The following is a 24,105-nucleotide window of genomic DNA, read 5'->3' as shown; positions in this document are numbered from 1 at the left end:
TTACTCCCAAGGCAATATACAAACATAAACAAACAATTTCATGGCATAAAACTTGATAAACAAAGCAAATTGAGCATCATAGAATTTGAATTTCCATAAAATTCGTGAATAAACATGCCAAGAATTCATAAAAACCGGTGTGGGTTTGAGGAAAACTTACATAGGTCAGGAACATAGATGAAAGGAGCTTTGATTTGCAACAAATTTGAGCGAATTCGGTTGAGAAACGAGTGAGCAATGATCAATTGAAGCTTTCGGTTTCTTCGAGCAGCGTTCGTGACGAACCAGAGCAAGAAATGAAACGAAAACGGGAATTTAAAGAGAATCCCGTGCTGGCGCCAGTCCCTAGGCATTGGCGTCACTTTTTGGGCTTGGCGCCTGACGCCAACATCAGCGCCTGGCGCTAACGCCATTAGGCTGGCGATGATGGATTTTCAGCAACGCCAAAGCAGCCAGCCACCTGTTGGGGTTGTGCTAGCCTTCTGCAATATATTTTGGGTTCCTTGGTACGCCAGTTAGCCCCTCTAAGCAATTTGACATGATTAAGTAATCGGCTTGATTACGTAAAGTGATCGACCTGATAAAAGATCGTCTCACTTAGCTTAAAGCGCCTAAGCATTGGCTCATTAGCAAGAGCACCGACATATAGGTTCAAGAACAAAGAGCACCGGCATATAGGTTCAAGAGCAAAGGGCACCGACATACAGGTTCAAAGCAAAAGAGCGCCGACGTACAGGCATAGCGGAGGCAAAGTTCAGGCGAACTTTTTAAAGATCGACAGGCGTGGATCTTCGGTAATTTCCTTTGGAAAGTTATCGTATCCATGCAACTGAAGATTATTTTGAAAGAAATAATTTTCGATAGTGTTCCCTTGGACGTGGAACATTATCAATGCGGATGGAGATTGTTTCGAGAGAAATAATCTTCGATGATGTTCCCTTGGACGTGGAATATTATCATTGCGGGGAGGATAGTTTCAGGCGAAGCAATCTTCTAATTTGGAAGCGGTTACGGGCGTAGCGGTTTTCAAGCGGGATGGCATTCTCTAGCTTGCAGGAGGTCATCAAAACAACAACAAAGCAGCAAATTGGTTACTTTTAGAGACGTGTGCTCGACGGTGCAAGATACGCGTTTCTTAACTCTTTTATCTGTTTAACTAATGCTAGTTTTGCAGGTATCGGCGTTATAAGATTGATTTAGGATCGCAGAACGTTCTGAATCATTCTTCGTCCCTATCGATACTTTGACTTTTGTTTTCGAAACTCGCGTTTCTCCAAACTCAGTCAAAGTGGGGGCTTTTGTAGACATCCATTTGTGTCTCCCCAAAACCAAACCCAGTGATGAGGGTCTTTCACGTCGAATCAAAATCGAATGAAACGAAAGTGTGGAAAGGTCTAGTGTTGCGGAAATTTTTATTTCTTTTCTCTTCTCCCTGTTTTGGAAAACTTTATTTTAAGAAAACAGCTAATCCAGTTTGGTTGGTCCATGATATGGGTCTAATAGTAGTGTAGTTGGATGGGGCTTGCAAAGACCTTTCCAACGATATATTATAAGCCCAATCCCGATAAATATTGAGGAAGTTATGGCCAATTTACTAAACTGAGCCCGGTTTGAGCTTTATGTACGGCCCAATGATCTAGGGGAGGGCCTAATATGATTTATCATTCCTAATGCAATTAGGAATGGTTTTGGTCTTCTAGAATATTCTAGAAGGTTCTTTTCATTCCTAATTCAATTAGGACTTTTCAGAGTTTTAATTAAGATCAAATAGCATTTTCGAAGAAATTATATTATTTTATCTTCCAGTACGGTAAACTTATCAGATTTTCGAAAACGCGTTGGAATTAAGACTGGCGTCCAACCCCAGGCCTTGGCGCCTGGAACCAGGCTTGGCGCCAGACGCTAGCCATTGGCGCCTGGCGCTAGCCACTGGTGCCTGGCGCCAGCTAGCCAGGGTTGGCGCCAATACTGTTTTTTGATCTTCATACTCTGTTTTGTTAAATTATCTTTTTTGGCTGATTTTCTCTATAAATATCGTATTAAAAACTCCGTTTTCATTCACCAACAATCACCAATTCTTCTCATTCTTAAGTTTTCATCAACTCTCTTCATTCGCAAGTTTTCATTCACGAATTCTCATCAACAATTAGTTTTAATTAGCTTTCATCAACAGTCAAGTATTCTTTAGCATTCAATTCTTTCTTGTTTTTTCATACAAAATTCCGCATTCACAAGATCTAGAAACACCTAGCCATATTCGAAGTTGCCTTCACCCTGACATGAAAGGTTTTAATTTCTGAGGGTTTGGTCCCAAATCTCTCTTTCAATTATTTAATTTAATTGCTTTTGATTATTATTTTCCTTGAAGTTACTAACGTGTGTATTTTGTTATTAGAAAGAGGTACGAGGCATCCAAGTAAGTACTTTAATTGATTTTATGATGTAGACATCATGTTTATATTGTTATTATGATATTCCTAGTATCATGTCTAGGGTATTTTTAATATTAAATATGATTGTTACGATGCTTCCTATGTTCTTCCTAAAATTTATTCATGTTAGTATCATGTTAGGGCTAAAGATTTGATTTTTATCGCTTAGTGACATGCTAGGGTTTGTTATTAATCTTGTTAGTATCATGCCTAGGATCTTGCTATGTTTATTATGCTTTAATATTAACATGAACCTGATTATTATTAATTATGATTATTATTATTATTATTATTATTATTATTATTATTATTATTATTATTATTATTATTATTATTATTATTATTATTATTATTATTATTATTATTATAATGATTTATTATTCATGATATTATTTATTATGTTGCTTGATATGTATTATATTTTATATTGTTATTGCTTGATCACCTTTTATGCATGCTTAAAGGGAATTTGGTACCTGCAATCATGCTTAATAAGATAATTAATAATCTTGTTAGGTTAATTATGGTTATAATTCAAGTGATCGCCAATAATAGTTTATTTGTGCATTAAATTCAACCAACATAGATTAAACAGGTTTAGGGTTAATCTTATTGATTGCATGTTAGTCAGAAAGCGCACATGAATACGATCAGAATAAAGTAGAGGCCTATTATTAGGGCATGTTCAATTTCTTTTAGGTTGGATTTGTACCTTCATCCCCGAACCCTTATTTGGTTCATGACCTTATGGAGTTGACGATCTCTTGGATCGTTAAGGGGTGTAACCTTCACCTCGTGAACGGTTTACAAGTTCCTTAAAAACTTGTTAGCGACTCTTTTGCTTTATCTTCTTCCCTTTTGGACGCCACCGTACTTTAGTGTATGATCACAGTGGGGTTCAAGCTAGTGGGATTTTAAAGGCTTGAAATTATTCCCTACAGTGGGGCTCAAAGTTGATGCTTGAAATATTCCCTACATAAATAGATAAACTTCTAACAAAGTTTATAGAACACAGAATACCAAGTAGAGCAGACTATTACCTTACAAAAAATAGAGAAGAGAGAAAGAGGTGGTACCGATGCTTGATTCAGAGCTTTCGCTCTCTTACCACAAGTACACAATAGAAGATGGTCCAAAAAATGATAACAATACAAATACAATATATATAAAGGAACAAAATAAATAGGAAAAATTGTCCAGGATGATCCCACCTTTAGGCCGTCCACTAAAAATAATCTCACTAGAGATTATTTTTAAATAATTCCTCCTTTACCCCCCGATCTTTTTTAATGGTCCCAACTAGTCAGTTAACTTGTTATAGCAAGTTAGTTGACACGTGATGGCTTCCAATTCATCCAAAAAATAAAATATAAAAAATAAAAATAAGAATACAATTAATTAGTTTGAGAAACCACCTCCCAGCCAAACCACCTCCCCTGCCACCAATCTCGACGCGCCAACCTCCCCTGCCACCCCTCCCCTAAAACACAGTCGAACCCCCTCCCTTGAACCACCCTCGAATCCCTCCCTTCCTCAAGAACCTCCCCTTGAACCACCCTCGAACCCTCACAAAACTATATACCCCTCCCCTTGAACCACCCTCAAACTTCCTCGTATGTCACATCGCTGAACTTCCGTCATGCTGCTGACCCTCATCCCTCCCTCTAATACGTCGCTAAACCTCCTCGCTCTGTCACACGCCGCTGAACCTCCTCCCTCCATCACGAAACCACGATTTCAGCCTCCCATGCATCACTCTCCCTTACCTCGATTTCGGCCGCTCAGACCACATATCCCCTTCCCATGTCACGCGAGCTCCGATCTGATGGTATGTTGGCGTATTGCGGTGGATGGGGCTGGTGGTATGGTGGAGGGATGTTCCTTTTTTTTTAATTTAAAATTTTAGACAAATTGTATGGTGACATGTGTATTTTAAACCCCAAAAAAAAATACCTTTTGTAACAGGTAATCAGTCACTTGAGATCGTAGGAGCATATTTAGGGTAAAGGTAGGATTATTTAAAAATAATCCAAAGGTGGGATTATTTTTAGCGGTCGGCCCAAAGGTGGGATTATTACGAGCAATTTTTCCAAATAAATATATCAAACAGATGCTTAAGGAAGACAAAAAATTATCAATTGAGAGAAATTAACATGAAGTAGATGTAGATAAGGTCATTTTAAAAATGGTGTGAGATGAGACTAGGTGAACATATAATAGGCCACTAATCTATACTATTGATTAAAAGGCATTTCGAAACAAGTCAACATGCTACGTGGCACTCTCCTAGCATTTCAAATCAAGTTCACATGCCACACGACACTCTCCCAGCTCTCTATATTTGCTATTATTCCATGCCATTACACATAAAAAAAAATCTAGAAAAATTATTCATTTAAGATTCAAACTCTAGATCTCAAGGTAATTTGATAAGAACTAACCTTTGAACTATATATTAATATGTGTCCTTAATAGCAAAAAGAAATTAATATATAAAAATATAATATACACAATTATTATCATTATAACACAAGATTTTAATACATTCACAATTATTGTAATACATGTTATAACCCGGGGCATCGCCCGGGCCGAAAAACTAGTTTCTAATAAAAAAAATGGTTTTTTTCTATGATATATTTATTTTATGATGTAGAGGTAGGTGCACTCAAAGTTTGTTTTTAATTCATTTAAAAAAATTTAGAAATTAAAAAAAAAAAAAAAAAAAACCAAAAAAATTAAATTCAAATAAATTGAAAACTCTTAGGTGCACCATGCTCTCTAGTGTTTATAAAATTTTTCACAAGAATATTTCTTAGATTTGAAATTATGTTGTTATTTTTTGTGTAGCCAAATTCATAAAAAGAATCCCAAATAAATAAATTAATAAATAAATAAATTGCTTGACTTCTAAATAAAGTGATAAAATAATTTATTAATTCCAATCTAGTCTTAATCAAAGAAAAAAAATATTAAGTGGATTAATTAAATAGTCTTTATGTATAAAAGTGAACAAATACCTGTGATTTTAAGTTTTGAGGAAACTAACTATTTTCTTTCTTAGATCATAGTTTTGCATGCTTTATGGACCTTCTTTTACACCTTAACCTACAATGACTACTAAGGTTTAATGAGGGTTAGAAGTTTTTTGGGAAGAGAGGAAATACAATATATGTAAGAATATGAGGGATTTAGGTTTTTAAAATTTTATATCTAATTTTCTGATTTTTCGCTGTGAATTTAAGTCTAACCGATTCTAACCATAGGTTTAGTCTAATTTTCTGATTTTTTTTCGTTGTGAATTTAGGTTTAAACAATTATTTTGATAGGTGTAGTGATCTAAGAGTTGAAAAGTCGCCGCATCAGGTGGCGAACGCAACGAACATTGAAATTTATGCTCAAACGACCATGCATCTTGAAATTTGCGCCTGCCATTTGCCTTATTTCAATTGAGGATATTTATATTAATTAAAGCTTTTTGTAAGTTTGATCATAAACTCAAAATAAGGCAAATAATATATTGTTGATGAAATCTCTAGATGTTAATTTCCAATACAATTAGAATTAAGTCAAAATCTTTTGTGTATTTTTAGGCAGGTGTGGTTGTCGATTTTGGGATTGATTTTGAAATTTGCTCATATATTTTCCATGTTAAATGAAAAGTGAGCTTATTAAAAGGTCTATCCATGTGTATATGCCTTGAACGAAAATTATAATGTTGGAATATTTTTTTAGTCCGATATTTACAATGTAAGGTGTAGACACCTAAAAATGTCTCCCCAAAACCAAACCCGTTGATGAACACCTTTCACCGCCATTATTGGTCGAGTTGAGTATTTAATCTTTGGAGTGCTTAAATCCATGTTCTATCCGATATATTTCATGAACCAATCCAATTTCTAGCTCATTTCCCTAAACCATAACCTATTTTTCACTTTTCGTGTCCACATCGCAAAACTGAGAGAAACTGATTTTATGGATATACAATTTTGATCCAATTATTATTTTGTTGGATAGGCCTTTAAATAATCTTACTAACCATATATTATAAGCCCAATTCCGAGCTATAACGAAAAAGATATGAGCAAAACACCAAACTCGGCCTAAAACCGATACCCTTCCACTAAAACGGCCATATCTTAAAATCTACATATTATTTTGACTTGATTCTAATTGGGTTGAAAAGTAGACTTGATAAGCTTTCCAATAATATATTATATTCCTCATTCCGAGTTATGGATCAAAAGTTATGATGGTTTTAAAAACGGGTAAAAACCTGGAATCACCGCGCACGGTGCAATTCCACCGTGTCACGGGAAATTGCACCGTCTGACGGTGGGAATCCCCGTGACGCGGTGCCCTTGCTGTGACGCGGGGCTATTCCGTGTCCTATTTGCGTTCTTCGTACCTAAACAACTCCCGCGTCACGGCATTTTCCACCGTGTCACGGGAATTTACACCGTCTGACGGTGGGATTCCCCGTGACACAGAGTTGTTTCCGTGTAATTTCCGCGTCTCCCATTCCGTGACACGGTGTACTGTACCGTGTCACGGTGGATACTGCCGTGTCACGGTACCTGTGCCGTGTCACGGGACATTCCGTGTCTTTTCCGCGTAAACCCTTAACGCGTTTTCTTTCCCGTTTTCTGAAAATTTCCCGCATCACACTAAAAATGTACCGTGTCGCGGGAAAGTTTGCCGTATGACGATGGGACTTCCCGTGTCACGGTACAATTTGTCATGTCGCGGGATACTTTTTTAGGGTTTTTATCATTTTAGGGTTCCGTGTGCTCCCTCAGCACATTTTCTCTATAAATACCCCCTCATTTCTGATGTACGGGGCACCAATAATCATTCTCTCTCATCTTACACCAAAAATCATTCTCTTCTCCCTCTTTAACCTAATTTCTAGCCTCCTTATTCTTTCATAACAATTCCCCTAAGCACTCCAAGGAGTCTATACTTAACCCGAGGTTCCGTCCTTAAACCAAGGCGTGAAAGGTACAAATAACTGAGGGTTTGGACCAAATCACCTCTACTTTTTATTTAATTTAATTTTCATTTACTTTATTTTTTTTATTGAAGTTACTAACAGTTTATTCATGATGTAGCAATTTAAAGGAACGCGCGGAATGTAAGTAATTAATTAAATTAATTACTTTTATTTTATTTTATATTTCTAGTATCATGATTAGGTTATTTTATATTTGATTTGACTAACGCTATTATTGTTAAATTGCTTCCCATGTTAATGTTTATTTTATTATATTTATTGATCACCATATTGCATGTTTAAAGGGAATATGTAATTGAAAATCACGCCTAATAAGATAATTTGGTCAACCGGTTTAGGTTCCTTTTTAATCTTGTTATTTAATTCAAGTGGTCACGATATTTAAGAATAATATGTTGCATTAATATTCAACCAATTTAGCTTAATAATAGATTGGAGCAAATTGAATCTTTGTTTGTATGCCTTTGAGATCGTAGGAATCACTTTTCACTATAAGAATCGAGTAGAGGCCAATACGGGCGAATGTGACTCCATGACTCACTTCGTACCATCATCCCCGATCCTCTTTTCGTGGTTCCGAACCATATGGAGTTAGTAATCTCATGGATTATGAATGGGGTGTAACCTTCACGGGTCAATCGTTGTTGCCTTCGTTGTCCCTTATTCGTGGTTGCCTTTTATGATCCGTGAACGGTTTACAAGTTCCTTAAAAACTTGTTGGCGACTCCCTACTTTATTTGTCCCTAATCGTTGTCCCTCATCATAATGTCAATTCCCACTTCCTATGAGTGCCAAGCATATTCACAACATGCTTTTACGTAGGCGCACTTCGAGCGACGCCTACATAAGGTCCATTTTACCTAAGCACTATATTTGATGCGTTCACGTTCGTTATGAATTAAGATTATGTGTTACATATTTTGGCCTAATTTATAAGCAAATTGGGCTTTAAATATATTTTTTCTTAAAAAAAGTATCAAAGCACTATATACAAGTATTATATTCTAAATCTATTAACACTTTAACTTTTATTTAGCCTGAAAAGCGGGTTTATATCTCATCATCGCGCATTTGTTTGGGACAGGAGACCAAAACTAGGTGTTTAGAGTTTTGAAGCAATCAACTGTAATAGTTAAAACTCGACTTTGAACTAAAACTCGTGTAATTTTCATCCAAGTTGAGTTCTAAAACGGACTATTGTTGACAATTTTTTCTACCTTGATGTGTTATAATTAGTCATTACAAATAATAAGAGTCATTACAACTATTATCTAGTAATGAAAGCTTTTTACTTTTAAACTGCCTTATAGATTGCACTTAAGGCACATGCGGTAATTATCACATGTAATTTGATAAGTTTGTGCTTTCTTACACCACAATAATGCATACATTCTTGGAATGTTAGATTTAAAGTGGTGGTAATTCCAGCAATATATATGCGATACTTATGCTTCGCCCAATTTATTTTTAAGTTAATGTTTCCTCTACCAGTTAAAAAACAGCTTAGAGGAAATATTCTTCATTTGAAAAATAAATAAAAATAAATGAATTGTTAATGGTCTAAATGCAATGGATTTTGAATTCACAAATTTTTATGTGTGGCAGTATTAGTAGCTTATGGTGTTGCTAATAAATTGAGTAATATGGTTACTCGTCATTATGATTATCAAATGGTGCAACCTTAACGAATGTGGGTAATTCTAATGAAAAAAAAAGAATTTTTAATTTTTAAACAAGTGGAGTAATTTTTATGATTGTAAAATAGAAGGAAGATGATACGTTCATAACTCAAACGAAAAAATAAAGTGTTTTTTTCTAATTGTACAATAAATTGGGATTATTTTTATAGATAAACTAATGTTACTCTTATAAATATATGAGGTTAATTATATGAACAATTCATTTTGAAAGATAATTATATGAATGAAAAATGATCCGTCCTATAAATAAATGTGGTCGCACTATATTGCTGGCTAGGTACAAGACTTGCGTTGAATTAAAATCCTAGCTTAGTCAACTTGCTAGTATATATATCCTATTTAACTAGGTAAAAAATCATAATGATTATATAATTACATCTGAATGATTTGCTATCTCATTTGATGTCTATTAAATCCAACATGATACATAAAAGTGGATTCTCATTTTATGATTACAATTTTTAGGATTTAGAGTGATCCATTGTCCACCACTATAAAAACTACTTTGTATACTTAAAAAAAATCATCTACACCATTTAAAACAAAATTCATCACACTTACATATAATAACCTATTCTCTCTTCATCTTTTTTAAAAAATTGCTTTAGCTCTTTACTTTTCTATAAATATGGGTAGAAATAAAGTGAAATTAGCATTCATAGAAAGTACCTCTTCTAGGAGAGTTTCACACTCAAAGCGATCACATGGATTAGCCAAAAAGACTCAAGAATTGAGTGTGTTATGTGACGTTGATGCTTGTGCTATCATATACGGAAAAGATGACCAAATTCCAGTGGTGTGGCCTTCTTCTGAGACCGAAGTAAGACGAATTATCAATAAGTACAAAAGTCAATCCGGAATAGGTCAATCGGCGGAAAGGCAATTAGATCAACATCTATTGTTAAACCAAACTGTTAAGAAGACTCAAGAGAAGTTAGCAAGAATTCAAAGGAACAATCGAGAGTTGCAATTGGAAAATATGGCCACCAATATAATGAGTGGAAAATCTACACTTGAACAAGTCAACCCTAATGATTTAGGCGATTTGATTTGGGTACTAGAGGATAGAATGAAGGATGTTCAGTATCGAATTTGTAATTGGGAAAATAATAGCAACAATCCTCATTTTCCAAACCCAAATGCTAATCACGGTTGTAATCCTAATATAAACCCAAATCATTGTCATGGTGATGGGATGATGGAGGCTAGTACGTCAAGGAATAATCATACTGGTGAATGATGCTGTGCCTGGTGTTTCTTAGCTTGGAGCCAATTCTCATAGTCTCTATTGTGTTGTTGCTTTTGTTGTTTGTGGTTTATTTTATCTCTTATATTATTGTAAGCTTAAGATTTAAATAAAGAACTAAGTTGATTTTACTGCTTTCGATTCAATTAATTTGCAGCATTCATTGTAAATGGATGGATAGTACAAATTATTTGTAACAAATGTTTTTTTACTTGTATTTCTTAATATCTCTCACCTCATCACATGCTACTCCATTTTCCCCTCCATTAACCACTCACAAAGAAAATTTTATCTAGAAATTGGTGAATGTCAAATCGCTGCACAGAGATTGTATATATTACCATTCGTATAACTTATGAGGTTTTGCAAAAAGCTATTATGGATAATTATAATATTTTATGTTATATAAATTCATTAAATAAACTTGTTATAGAAACCTAAAGTATTTCCCCAAATAAAGCCCGACCCATTGAAAAAAAACTTCACTGCCTAATTTGATCCAATTTGCATGTATAATTGTAATGAATTTAAGAGTTACTTAAATAACTATCAAAAGCCATTTTTTCTACTCCAAAATTATTATATTTCTAAGATACTTTAGATTTTTCAATATCTCAGACCTTTTTATTATCCAACAATCACAAATCATAGCCCGATTCACTTCTTTAATTAATATAGCCTGAAACTGAGTTGATTTGATTTTTGAGCCTTAAAAATTAAAAATGAAACTTTAAAGGATGGACATCCCTTTAAATGAAATTTTCAATGATCTATCTTAAGCCCAATTCAAATTTGAAGTGCAGGGATATGAGCAAAATACAAAATTCAGTCCAAAACCAACACCATGACACTATTTCCATTGTATCTTAAAGTATATGAATTTATTTGAACCGATTCTAATTAGTTTGGATATTAATCTTCTAAATATGTGCAACGATATATAATTTGTGTTTGGGATCAAAAGTTATGATAAAATTAAAAACTTCCAAGTTGTTGTCCCTACATGCAATAGGTGGTTCGTGCACCTGAGTGTATCATGCGCATGATACACCCGGATTAAGCCGAAAGAACATGGCTATATATAAAGAACATTATTAATTTATAAAAGAACGCAACATTAAAATCTAAAGATCACAATTTATTTTAATGAAACATTTTGTATAAAAGGTAAAAGATAATTAATAATTGATTTTTACCACGCACTTAATGTCAAATCATTCCAAAATATTAAGTTTTCATAATTTCTTTATATAAAATTATTTTCAACTAAAAATAATTCAAGGTTTTATTTTTAAATTTCAAAATATTATTTTTCAATTTCCAAATAACTTTATTCCAATCATTTTCTTTTAAAAATCCTTTAAAAAATTGATCGTATTTTTTCACCATATTTTATATTTTATATTTTGTTATAATATTCATCTTAATGATAAAGGAACATTGTTCGTAATATAAATAACATAATTTGTATTATTAATAAATAAACAACATATTTAATCTATCTTAAATACCTTAAAGAATATCGTAAATACCAATGGAAAATATCTTACCTAGAAAGATCATTGTCTATAAATCTCCAACTCAATTTCTATATAAAAAATATCCTGATTACTCTCATCTTCGTGTCTTTGGTTGTTTGTGCTATCCCCTTCTCCCGTCTTCTAAAATACACAAACTTCAGGCTTGATTTACTCCATGTTTATTTCTTGGATATCCATATAAATGTTTTGATATGGCGCTGACTCCTGTCGTTGGCGACAAGAAGTATTTTATACCGAATATGATTTTTTTTATCCCGTGCTATTTTTCCTATAAATAGGGGTCGTATTTCCGTGTTTTAAAATCCCCTAGAATTTTCTAGTTCTATTCTCTCTCTCTCTAAAAGCTAGAAGCTTTCTCTCTCTATTCTTTTTCTAAACCTTCCCTCTCTAAAAATTCCTCACTCATTAGTTCTAGAAACACCTAGCTAAGTTCGAAGTTGCCTTCACCCTAGACGTGAAAGGTTTGATATTTCTGAGGGTTTGGTCCCTAATCTCTATTTTAATTATTTAATCTAATTGTTTGGTTTATTATTTTCCTTGAAGTTACTAACGTGTGTATTTTGTTATTAGAAAGAGATACGAGGCATCGAAGTAAGTACTTTAATTGTTTATTGATCTTTTGACATAAAAATCATGCTTAGATTGTTTTGTTGATTCCTAGTATCATGTTAGGATGTTTTATTGCTTCCTAGTATCATGTTTAGGGGGATAACTAATATTTTAAATATCAAGTATGTTTATTATGATGCTTCCTATTTCTTTCCTAATATCATGTTAGTATCATGTTAGGGCTAAAGCTTTGATCTTTAATGTTTAGTGACATGCTAGGGTTTGTTATTAATCTTGTTAGTATCATGCCTAGGGTCTTGCTAATATTATTATGCTTTAACATCATTATGATAATTATGATTGTTATTATTATTATGATTATTATGTTGCTTGATTTTTATTATTATTTTTATTGCTTGATCACGCCTTTTTTGCATGTTTATAGGGAATTTGTACTTGTAATCACGCTTAATAAGATAATTAATAATCTTGTTTAGGGTTAATATGATTATAATACAAGTGATCGTCAATAATAGATTTGTTTGTGCATTAATATCCAACCAACATAGATTAACAGGTTTAGGGTAAACCTATTGATTGCATGTTAGTCGGAAAGCGCACATGAATACGAGAAGAATAAAGTAGAGGCCTATTTTTAGGGCAAATTCAATCTCTTTTAGGTTGGATTTGTACCTTCATCCCCGAACTTCCAGTCATGGTTCCAGACCTATTGGAGTTAACGATCTTTTGGATCGTTAAGAGGTGTAACCTTCACCATGTGAACAGTTTAAAAGTTCCTAAAACTTGTTGGCGACTCTTTTGCTCTAGCTTCCTTCCTTTTGGACGCCGCCATGCTTAAGTGTATGATCACAGTGGGGCTCAAGTGTAGGATGCTTGAAATATTCCCTACAATCTGCAAGTCGGAAAATTATAATTGCTTGGCATGTTTGGTTTGATATGTTTGTTTATCCTTTCTCTAAAAGTGTACTCCTACTCCTCATTCCCACGATTTTTTGGGTCCAGAATCACATTCATTAGACAATCCTTTAATTTGTTAAGTTCTTGAATCAAGCCCTTCGCAAGTTTATTCTCTTGCTCAGCATATCCATTCGCCACCCTTTCCCCGCAGCACGCAGCATCCTATGAGTGTAGCTTCTGCCAGCGCCCAACAACGTGGCTTCTTGCAACCAACTGCTACCCTCGCCAAGTTACCAGCGGACGCTGGTGTGCGAGCAGTACCACATTATGATGCCTCTATCTAGCCCGTTGGTTATCCAGGGCACGCTGGTGCGGGTTTGGGTGCTCACACACCTGTTGATGCTAGTATGCACTCCTATACTTCCCATAGTACTCCTCACTCCTCTGGCAGTCAGCACTCTCTAACCCCGGAAAGCCCGTGGACCCCACATCACTACCGAGGCAACAACAACCTCTTTCTCATCCTATTCTCTCTTCCTCTCCTTACCCGACATCTACCACATCACATTCTATGGATATGCAAAGTAAACATGAAATATTCAAGATGAATCTTAAATACCGAGACCAAACACATCATACTACTACCTCCATATCACCCATTCCAAAGAACCCGGTTCATGCCATTCGTGACCATAATTGGGAAATTGCTATGTTGGAAGAATATGATGCTCTTATTAAGAATGGAACATGAGATTTAGTTCCTAGGTCACATAATGTGAACATTATTCGGCAGTTGTAGATTTTTTGGCATAAAACTAAGTCTGATGGTTCCTTTCAGAGATACAAGTCTCATCTTATTAGTGATGGTAAAACTCAAAGGGAAAGGATTGCTTGTGATGAGACTTTTAGTCCAATTGTTAAATCGGCTACTATTCGAGTGGTTTTTAACATTGCATTGTCCAAGTCTTGGACAATTCATTAATTGGATGTCAAAAATTCTTTCTTACATGGTAAGTTGAATAGGACAGTTTACATGTACCCATGGCATTCAAAGATCCCACTAGACCTAATCATGTTTGCTTGCTACAAAAGCCACTATATGGTCTGAAACAAGCACCTAGAGCTTGGTACCAACGGTTTGAAGATTTTGTGGCTAACATTAACTTTTCTTGTAGCAAATTTGATAACTCATTGTTCATTTATCGCCAGGGTTCTGATACTGCTTACATTCTTCTCTATGTTGATGACATTGTGCTTAAAGCTTCTTCGTAGTCTCTACAATGTCGTATTATTTGCAATGAAAGATTTGGGTAAATTGAGCTATTTATGGGTATTGCTATTTCTAGAGATAAAAATGGTTTATTTTTGTCTCAGAAGAAATATGCATAGGAAATATTAGAATAAGCAGGAATGGCAAAGTGCAAGCCTTCGCCTACTCCTGTTGACTCCAAAGAAAAATTGAGCACTCAGACGGGCTTTGTATGATGAACCTACTTCTTGTCGGTGCTTATGTGGTTCTATGCAGTACTTAACTTTCACTCGGCTAGATATTTCTTATGTTTTTCGGCAGGTTTGCTTAATTATGCACTCACCACGTGTTGAGCACATGACTGCGTTGAAACGCATACTACGATATTTCCAAGGTACAATAGATTTTGGATAACAGCTATATAAGTCATCTATTTCTTCTATTTTTTCATACAAGGATGCTGATTGGGCAGGTGTGCAGACACTCGTCGTTCTACATCAGGGTTTAGTGTCTTCCTTGGTGATAATTTGATATATTGGTTTTCAAAACACCAACCCACTTTGTCTAAGCATAATGCCAAAGTAGAGTACAGAGGGGTTGCAAATATTGTTCCTGAATCCAGCTGGGTTTGGAATTTGTTGTTCAAGGTTCATTTTCCTATTTCGAAAGCAACATTGGTATACTGCAACAATGTTAGTGCCGTTTATGTCTCTAGCAATCCAGTTCAACATCAGTGCACTAAACATATTGAGATGGACATACACTTTGTTCATGAGAAAGTTCAACGAGGCAAAGTTTGTGTCCTACATGTGCCATCCCGATACTAGATTATGGACATTTTCACAAAATTTCTGCCTAAGGTTCTATTTGATGATTTTTAGGACATTCTCAGCATTCGCAGTCCTCCCGTTTCGACTGCAGGTGTGTGTTAGATTATGGAAATAGTCTAAATATGTATATAATATTTTGTATATTATTTAGCCTTGTATTTATCTAGTTTACCTATTTTAGCCGATTATATTTTAAATATATATATTGCTTTGCAATCAATGAAAATGCTATGGCAAATATTCTCTCAGTAAAGAACATAAATATAGTTCAGACTCAAAGAACTTATTAATCAGACTAAAAGATCTTGTTCCATTCCAATTCAAAAATGAATATGGATCTAAGGAATGATAAATCAACATTCTTCATAACATGAAGAACATCATCTTCAACCTAAAAAAATAATAGGAAAGAAGAAAACAAAATTAAAAAATTAGAAAAACCTTTTATCCCAACAACGAATTAGTCAATTACATCTTTTGATTAAAAGATTCATCGAAACAATAAAATCAACCTGTATAACATTGAATCACGTCGAAATTTAAAATTTACCGTGGTTTCTCTCTCTATATCAACTCAATTTCTCTTTCTAAACAAAAATGTGATATGCTTACCAAAAGTAATATGAAATGTAAATAATAAATCAATTCCATAAATCAAAGAATATAAATAACAAATCAATCCCTTAAACCAATGAGGGAATTGTTTTGGAATTTTTTGCTCGTGTACTTTATATTTGTACCATGTCATGGTACACTCATGTATTTGGGTCAAAATACAAGGGTTTTAAGGGATTAAAACACCGGTTCACTTTATAATTGTTTTGGAATTTTTTATTACCCTTCTATTTTTACCGGTGTACCATGCGTACCATGTCATGGTACACTCATGTGTATAATGAAATTTTTTTTTTTAATGCAAAAGAGGGTAAATACCCAAACAAAGAAAAACAATTACACCACCAAATGTGGCAAAGCCACTCCTACCATGTCCTCCCAAAGAATGTTCTTTATATTGATCGGAGGATCATCGAAATAAATCACACTCTCTTGAAGGCCAACCCCTATATTAGCGAGTTTATTCACCACCCTATTCCCTTCCCTAAAAAAATGATGAATATTAAAAAAAGAACCAAAAAAACGACAAAGACTACAACAATTGTTGATGATGTGCACGCATTCCCCCTGTTGTTGGTTTGCATTGATAATGGCCTTAACACACGCTTTATTATCCATCTACGCTACAAGCCTCGTGATGCCTAGTTGCTTTGCCAATTTTAGTCCATGTTTAAGAGCTAAAAGTTCAGCTCTATAAGCATGACATATGCTAAAATTAGCAGCAAAGCCTTTGATAAACTGACCTTCATCATCTCGAATAACACCACTACCACCAGCTAAACCCGGAGAACCCTTGGCTACCCCATGTGTGTTCAAAGTACACCTGCCAGGAGGTGAAGCAATCCAGCGAACTGATAGGGTAAAGTCGTATCCCCAAATCAAAAGTAATACCTAAATCCTCTAACTAATGTAGATAGGGAAGTAGGGTCGAATCCACAGAGAAACAAGTCTTTTTACTCCTAATTAATTATTATAATCTAAATTATCTAAGTAACCAATATTAATATTAGAACAAGAAACTAAACTACTAAGATTGAGAATAGAGAGAAAACAATATATGAAAGGATCTAGGGTATAGGTTCACCAATAAATAATACTCCAGGGTAAAACATAGTAATCAATCATTAACATTGCATAAATAACACGATTAACAGGCTCTCGCAATTTATTAATCACCATAGATCTAACAAGCTTTCGCAATTTACTAGATCTAAGTTCTTATTGAAAATAGCCTTTAATATCAAATTAACATCTGCTCGATTCATCAATTCAATATTGTTATACTTTTACAAGCCGTAATTGTAAAACGTTAAAACAATTCAATAAGAAATTATCATGCAATACCAATAATCAATAATAGTCAATCATCAATGCATCAATTAACCAGATTGTAAAGGGCTTTCGCTACGTATTACAATCACACAATTAATTTACCGGTATTAAATCTCATCTCTCGAATCTCGACTTAACCATGTATAAATTAACCTGCCTATTGAAACTAGACTTAAACATCAATTCTCATCTCTCGAATCTTAAATCAATATTGTCAAACTCATGCATAAAAGATAGGCCTAATCTAGTCACAGAGCATTAATCCAATCAATAGGAAATTAATCTAGCATTGATAATCAACAACAATAATTGACCCCTTCATATTATTTATGGATCCCCATAAACCCTAGAAATAAAACTACTCACACATAATTAAAACTAAACTAATCAAGACAATTAGAGGAGACATGATTAAAGAAAGAGAATAAATTACTGAAATTAAACCAAGAGTTATATAGAGTGAAAATAATACTAAGAGTTTAAGAGGAGAGAGAAAAGAGTTAGAGAGAGAGAGAGAGAGAAAGAGAAAACAAAACAAAACTAAAACTAATACTAATAAAAGAATTAAAACTAAGCTAATAACACCTAAGAAATTTGCCTCCCCCAAAAAGCTACGTACTCCATCCTTTTATAAGGATTTAAGAATCTTATCTTAATTATAAGCTTAGGAAAAACTAATCCTAACCAAAATAAAACTCTTAACAAAACCCAAAGGAGCTAAATAAAAAGCTGCGGAAAATTACATCTGAAGGTTGCCAAAATAATTGGGCCTTTAACCATGAAGCCCACTGACGAAGCTGGCAAATCAATTTGCGGCAACAAGCATGCCCGATCGGGCCCACTAGAAATCACGCCCAGCAGTACTTGGTTCTTCGTTTGGGCCAGAAAATTTGGGCTGAAATTTTCTTCTTCTTCTTAATTTATCTTGGACTTGCAACAAAATTAGTACTCCAAACAAACCGAGCCCTTAATCACCGAACCAAATTAATTAGCTCGACCTTGGGCTTCAAATACTCGACATAAGGTACGATCATCTCTAATATTTTCATAGTGGCTCAATAAGCTCGGGAGTTGACATTAATCTGCAAATTCCTACAAAATAATATCAACTCTACAAAAACACTAGAAAACATATTAGTCCTCAAATAAGCACAAATATGACCGTGGGACGGGGAATAAAAATATATATATAATAGACTCATCACGAACCTGAACCTCTTTTCTTGCAGCAGCATTTTGGTGTAAACCTTGGTATCGATCCTTGGGTGTAGATAAAACATCCCAAATTTCTTCGGTTTGGCCTCGAATGAAAGCTCTTTTATCAAATGGATTTTCATTTTCTTTCCCAAATACACAATTATTCCTCCAACGCCATATCCACCATAGAGATGTAGCAAAACAGGTGGGCCATTTAGCAGAAAAATTGAGGCATGCAGCTTCTAAATTTCGAACAATCCAGTGGCTTAGATCACCATTGAAAAAAGATGGGTGTAAAGCATCACAACCAACACTCTTCCAAATAGCACAAGAAGTAGGACAATCCCGCAAGAGGTTGAGTAGAGTCTCATCAGCTCCCAGGGTGCATCTTTGACAACTAGCATCTTCAGTTAAATGTCTTTTGCGACGAATATCATTGCATAGAATTCGATAATGTAAAGCAAACCATAAGAATGTTCTGACCCTCTGCTGCACTGGTGCAAATCCCATTTGGGATCTCTCGGGATAACATCATCATCATGCATTAATTTCATAGCATGTTTGACAGAGAATTTTCCACTGTTTGAACCCCTCCAGTATCTCAAATCAGCCACTGCCGGGTTTTCAATAAGGGAGTGTGCAGCGATTAATTTCAATAAGGGAGTGTGCAACGATTAATTCCCATCTCCAACCTTTCCCCTGTTCCCACATTTCCTCCACTATCGCATCCTCGATAGAATTAGGGATAGCTGAAGTAGCAAGCTCACGGAGAGGCTGCTATGTTGCCTAACAATGCTCCAAAAATAATGTTGTTCAACCATTACCTATTGCCACCTGTGAACCCTTCTTGATCCAAGCCGCATTATCAGTGATGCCGCGCCAAACATTAGACATACAAGAGGTAGGCACAAACATATCAATGTCACATCTACCCCGGCAATACTTGGCTCGCAGAACCCTTGACCAAAGTGCTTGTGGTTCCGAAAGTACTCTCCACCCAAGCTTGGTGAGGAATGCAGAATTTTCTTGTCTAGTAAAGCGGATGTCGAGCCCTCCCTTTTCCCTAGGAAGCTGAAGTGTGTCCCATGACAGTAAGTGGATTCTCTGCTTCTCTTTCGAACTTCCCCAAATAAAGCAACAAGCTTTTTTTATCTATTTCATCACAAATCGAACGAGGAAGTTTATCCGTTTGCATCGAGTAATTTGAAAGAGTTGTGAGAGTAGACTTGGCTAAAGTAGTGCGACCGGGCAGGGATAGATACTTGGTTTTCCACCCCGTGAGACGACGGTCGATTTTTTCGCAAAGGTGCGCATATGTCTCATGAGTAACTCGATTGATCAATGTAGGCATTCCCAAATAAAACCCAAGATCCTCTGTATAATGAAATATTCACCCCACACAATGTGCGTCTCAAAATCTATATTCTTTAAATTTCTATTAGTATTTAAATAACAACTAATATTTTGATATTCATGGAGACGATTTTGATTACCCAATAACAAAATTTTAAACCCCACCAAAAAGACTTAGACGTAAAGTTTCGACCTTGGTTTTATTTATAATCCTATCCAAGTATTTCGGTACAAAGTGTTAACAAAAAAAAAAAAAAAAAAAAATAGAAGGCTCATCTTTTGAAGGTATAATCACGAGATGACTTCAAATTTACTAACTCTTTAATTTATTTATTGTTTTTATCAAAATGGGTAATTTAATTTTCTTGGTTTTATTTACTCTTATTATTATTTTTATTGCTTTGACTATAGTATCAAACTATATATTAGGATTATATTTATTATTGGGCATACTACGTTGCTTAGCTTCTAATATTATTGGTGAATCAAGGCCATAATTTAAATTTCATGACTAATAAGATAATTATTGTGGACAAATAGTTTAGAATCCCATTAATCTAGTTGTTTAACAAAGTAATTACAATCTTTATCAATTGAGTTCATTGATGTACGTTTAAAAAAAAAAAAAAAAAAAAAAAAAAAAAAAAAAAAAAAAAAAAAAAAAAAAAAAAACTTATATGTATGTATTTTAATTGCAAATTAAACATATTTCTATAAAAATGAGTAAAGGTCAATACGGGCGAAATTATCATCCTTATTTGATTTCCTACCATTATCCCTGCTCCCTCCATCCATGTTGTAATACTCTAAAAATTCCCATCCTTTAAATTCCCCTACCATCGTGATAACTGAAAATTCAGCTAGTACTTAAGAGGGGCGGGGAGCTAAATTGTACATTAACAGTTAGTGAACATAAAATAGACCCTGCAATAGTTGGTTCAGTTACATTCATGCCATGATGACTAGAAAATGGATCCACAATAGTTGATTTATTTACAAATATTTCATGATGACTAGGCAAAATTGTTGATTTATTTAAAGTTTTTCCATTTGATAAACGAATTTTGTTTGTCAAGGAGATAAATTGGCTTCCTCGCTATATATATCCCTCATATTCATCTCAGCACCCCCAACCATTTTTTTTTTTGTTAAGTTTTAGTTTTCATTAAAGGTTATCAAGGAGTATTGAAGAGAAAATTTTCATTTGAGAAAAATTAAAAATTAGATTAATTGTCAATTGTTTAAATGCAAAGGATATTAAATTCATAAACTCTTATCTTATATGTGGTCAACCACACAATTAGTTGATGGATAATGGGGTTAATTGGATTATTATTGTGATTATTATCAAGTTATCTTACTAAGAGTGCTACAATAGAAAAATCGATATAATTTTACAAACAAGTGGAATTATTTTTTCATAGCCAAAATTAATGAAAGAGAGTTAATTACTTGAATGAACAAATGATTCTTTTATTTTCTAATAGTTTGACGTCACTATACTCATATACTGAATTGGAGTTACTCTTACAAATACAATAATATTACCTTTATGAATAAATGAGTTATTCATATTGATAAAGATTGGTTAATTTAATTTTATAAATAAATAAATTGAACTTTATATCTAATCGGCGACTTGTATTATTAAATTAAATCAATATCATAGTCAGCTTGTCAACATATCAACCCTATTTAGGTAGCAAATATCTATTATTAAACCAACAATGATTTGATATCTCATTTGATGTCAATAAAATCCAATAGGATACACTTTCATGATTTTAATTTTTAGGATTTATGATGATTTATCCCTATAAATACCACTTTGTATACCTTACAAAAATCAACCCCTCCATTTATTAAAAGTCATCCCACCTTGAACTAAACCCTAATCCCTATTTCTTTTAAATTAAAAAAAAAAATCTCTAGTTCTCCATCATTGTAGAAATGAGTAGAAAAAATGTAAAATCATCAATCATAAAAGATGTCACTTCTAGGAAAGCTTCACACAAAACACGATCACTTGGGCTGTTAAAAAAGACTCAGGAAATTAGTGTGTTGTGTGACGTGGATGCTTGTGCTATCATATACGGAGAAGATGATCAAGTTCCATTGGTGTGGCCTTCATCTGAGGCAGAAGTAAGACAAATTATCAGCAATTACAAAGGTAAGTCTCAAGTAGGTCAATCGGAAAGGCAATTAGATCAACATACATTTTTAAAACAAACCGTACAGAAGAGTGAAGAGAAGCTAGCAAGGATTCAAGTGAAGAATCGAGAGTTGCAAATGGAAAATATAATCACCGACATAATGGCTGGTAGAGCTACACTTGAACAAGTTCCCTTCTGCGATTTGGGATATATGATTAGGATGTTAAAAGAAAGAATGAAGCTTGTTAAGAATCGGATTTCTAATTGGGGAAATAATATCAACAGTAATCCTCCTTTTCAAAACTCAAATGCTAGCCGTGATGATAATCTAAAAATAAACTCAAGTCTTTTTCATGGAGATGGGATGATGGAGGCTAGTACATCAAGGAATAATCATACTAGTGAATAATTCTTTTCCGGGTGTATCTTTGCTTGCAGCCAATCCTCACAATTCCTATTTTGTAGTTGTTGTTGTTGTTGTTGTAGTTGTTGTTATTGTAGTTGTTGTTATTGTTCTTACTTCTAGTAATATTATGAGCCTGAGATTTAAATAAAGAATTGGATTGGTTTTATTTGATATATCTTTCCTATTATTTATTATGAGATATAATATCACGCTATTATGGATATTAATAATCACTTATGTTGTGTCTTAAGACATTAAATCAACATGTATGTATCTTTTATTAAATTCATATCTAACATCAGAAAAGAAAAGAAAAAAAAGGTTGTAGTCTCAATTGATGTAAAAGGGAAAAAGAAAGGTTTTTACGACCTTGTTTTTAGTATAATTTGAAATATGATTATGTCCTAAACTGCAAAAGTTATTATTTTAATTAATACAACGTTAGCTAAAGTATTAATTGTGTCATACATCGTATTGTTTTTCAATACAAACTACATTCCAATGTATGTGCATCACAAAAAAAAAAATAAAAAAAAATAAACACAATAGTGGTTGTTTTTATTTAATTTTGGGCAAATTATAATGGAAATACGACTGGAAATAAGAATATAATGGATGAACCATAAAATTGGTTACCGATAAAAAGTAAGTACAATATGTTATTATTAGGTTGGTTAGAGGTTTTCCTCTAGATTTTTTTAGAACATTATTCTTTGTATAATTAGAGAATGGAAAATAAGAGTGTTCATTTAGAGGGAAAACATTGTTTGAATGATAAAAAGGTTTAATGAATTTTTAAATTCAATGATGCACTAGTAATTTTGATGATAGAGCTCCAAAGTTTACACCTTAATAATTTATTGTACTGGAAACAATATCCTTTGAGAAAATGCACAACTAAAAAGGTTTTTTTATTTAAGTAATTTTTATTATCTAGGAATAATCCTATAATCACTACACATATTAAACCTCCTTTTATTATAAAACGATTACAATCCTTTTCTCTTATTTTAATGTGGAAGGGTTATTTAAAATTATATTATTTTAAGTTAAAGTTTGCGTTAATGGTTTGGTAATAATGAACTTAGTACGTAGAGGAGTTTGGGTAGATGCTTTCTTTTGTCTTTGGTGGAAGTGAAGATAAAGATGATTAATATGAAATTTTTAGGTTAGTTTCTTTTATGAAGAATATTTGGTTGGTGGAACAGACAACTTGATACATGTTCTGAAGAAAATTAAAGAACTCATCTCACTTGGCGATTAGGTCATAGGAAAATAATCTCTGAATTTGAATGCATAAATTTGTTATGTCAAAACATTTCTCACCCTTTAATAACTTGAGTCTTGAATGACTAGAATAACACTCGTTGGTATAAAATTTTACTTTGATAGTATTGTCTTCATACCAACAAAACATTTTACGTTGGTTGGAATTAATGAAGAAGTAATTTATTATCATGGTAATATAATCTAAGAATAATTTTACACCAACGAACATTATTTTAGTCATTAATTACTCAAATTATTGGAGGCATCGATTTTTCAATTATGACAAGTGGTAATTATGTCT

The 24,105-nt window shown here is 33.7% G+C and overlaps 2 protein-coding genes across 2 annotated transcripts; both read left to right on the top strand.

The window, feature by feature from the left end:
* The first annotated feature begins 9,774 nt into the window (after positions 1 to 9,774).
* On the top strand, positions 9,775 to 10,386 carry LOC145632617 (agamous-like MADS-box protein AGL80). The gene has a single exon (XM_081684970.1). It carries the CDS (start codon positions 9,775 to 9,777, stop codon positions 10,384 to 10,386), a length of 612 nt encoding a protein of 203 aa, XP_081541096.1.
* Positions 10,387 to 21,926: 11,540 nt separating this feature from the next.
* Positions 21,927 to 22,538, top strand: LOC145632616 (agamous-like MADS-box protein AGL80). Its single transcript, XM_081684969.1, has one exon. The coding sequence runs from the start codon at positions 21,927 to 21,929 to the stop codon at positions 22,536 to 22,538; it is 612 nt and encodes a 203-aa protein (XP_081541095.1).
* The last annotated feature ends 1,567 nt before the right edge of the window (positions 22,539 to 24,105 follow it).

This window comes from Chenopodium album, chromosome 5 (genome assembly GCF_948465745.1).
Source record: "Chenopodium album chromosome 5, dcCheAlbu1.1, whole genome shotgun sequence".
NCBI lineage: Eukaryota > Viridiplantae > Streptophyta > Magnoliopsida > Caryophyllales > Amaranthaceae > Chenopodium > Chenopodium album.
This window is presented reverse-complemented; position numbering and strand designations above follow the sequence as displayed.

What these genes read in the sequence shown, in the direction of transcription:
- LOC145632617 (XM_081684970.1), top strand. Translation starts at nt 9,775, where the DNA reads ATGGGTAGAAATAAAGTGAAATTAGCATTCATAGAAAGTACCTCTTCT.
- LOC145632616 (XM_081684969.1), top strand. Translation starts at nt 21,927, where the DNA reads ATGAGTAGAAAAAATGTAAAATCATCAATCATAAAAGATGTCACTTCT.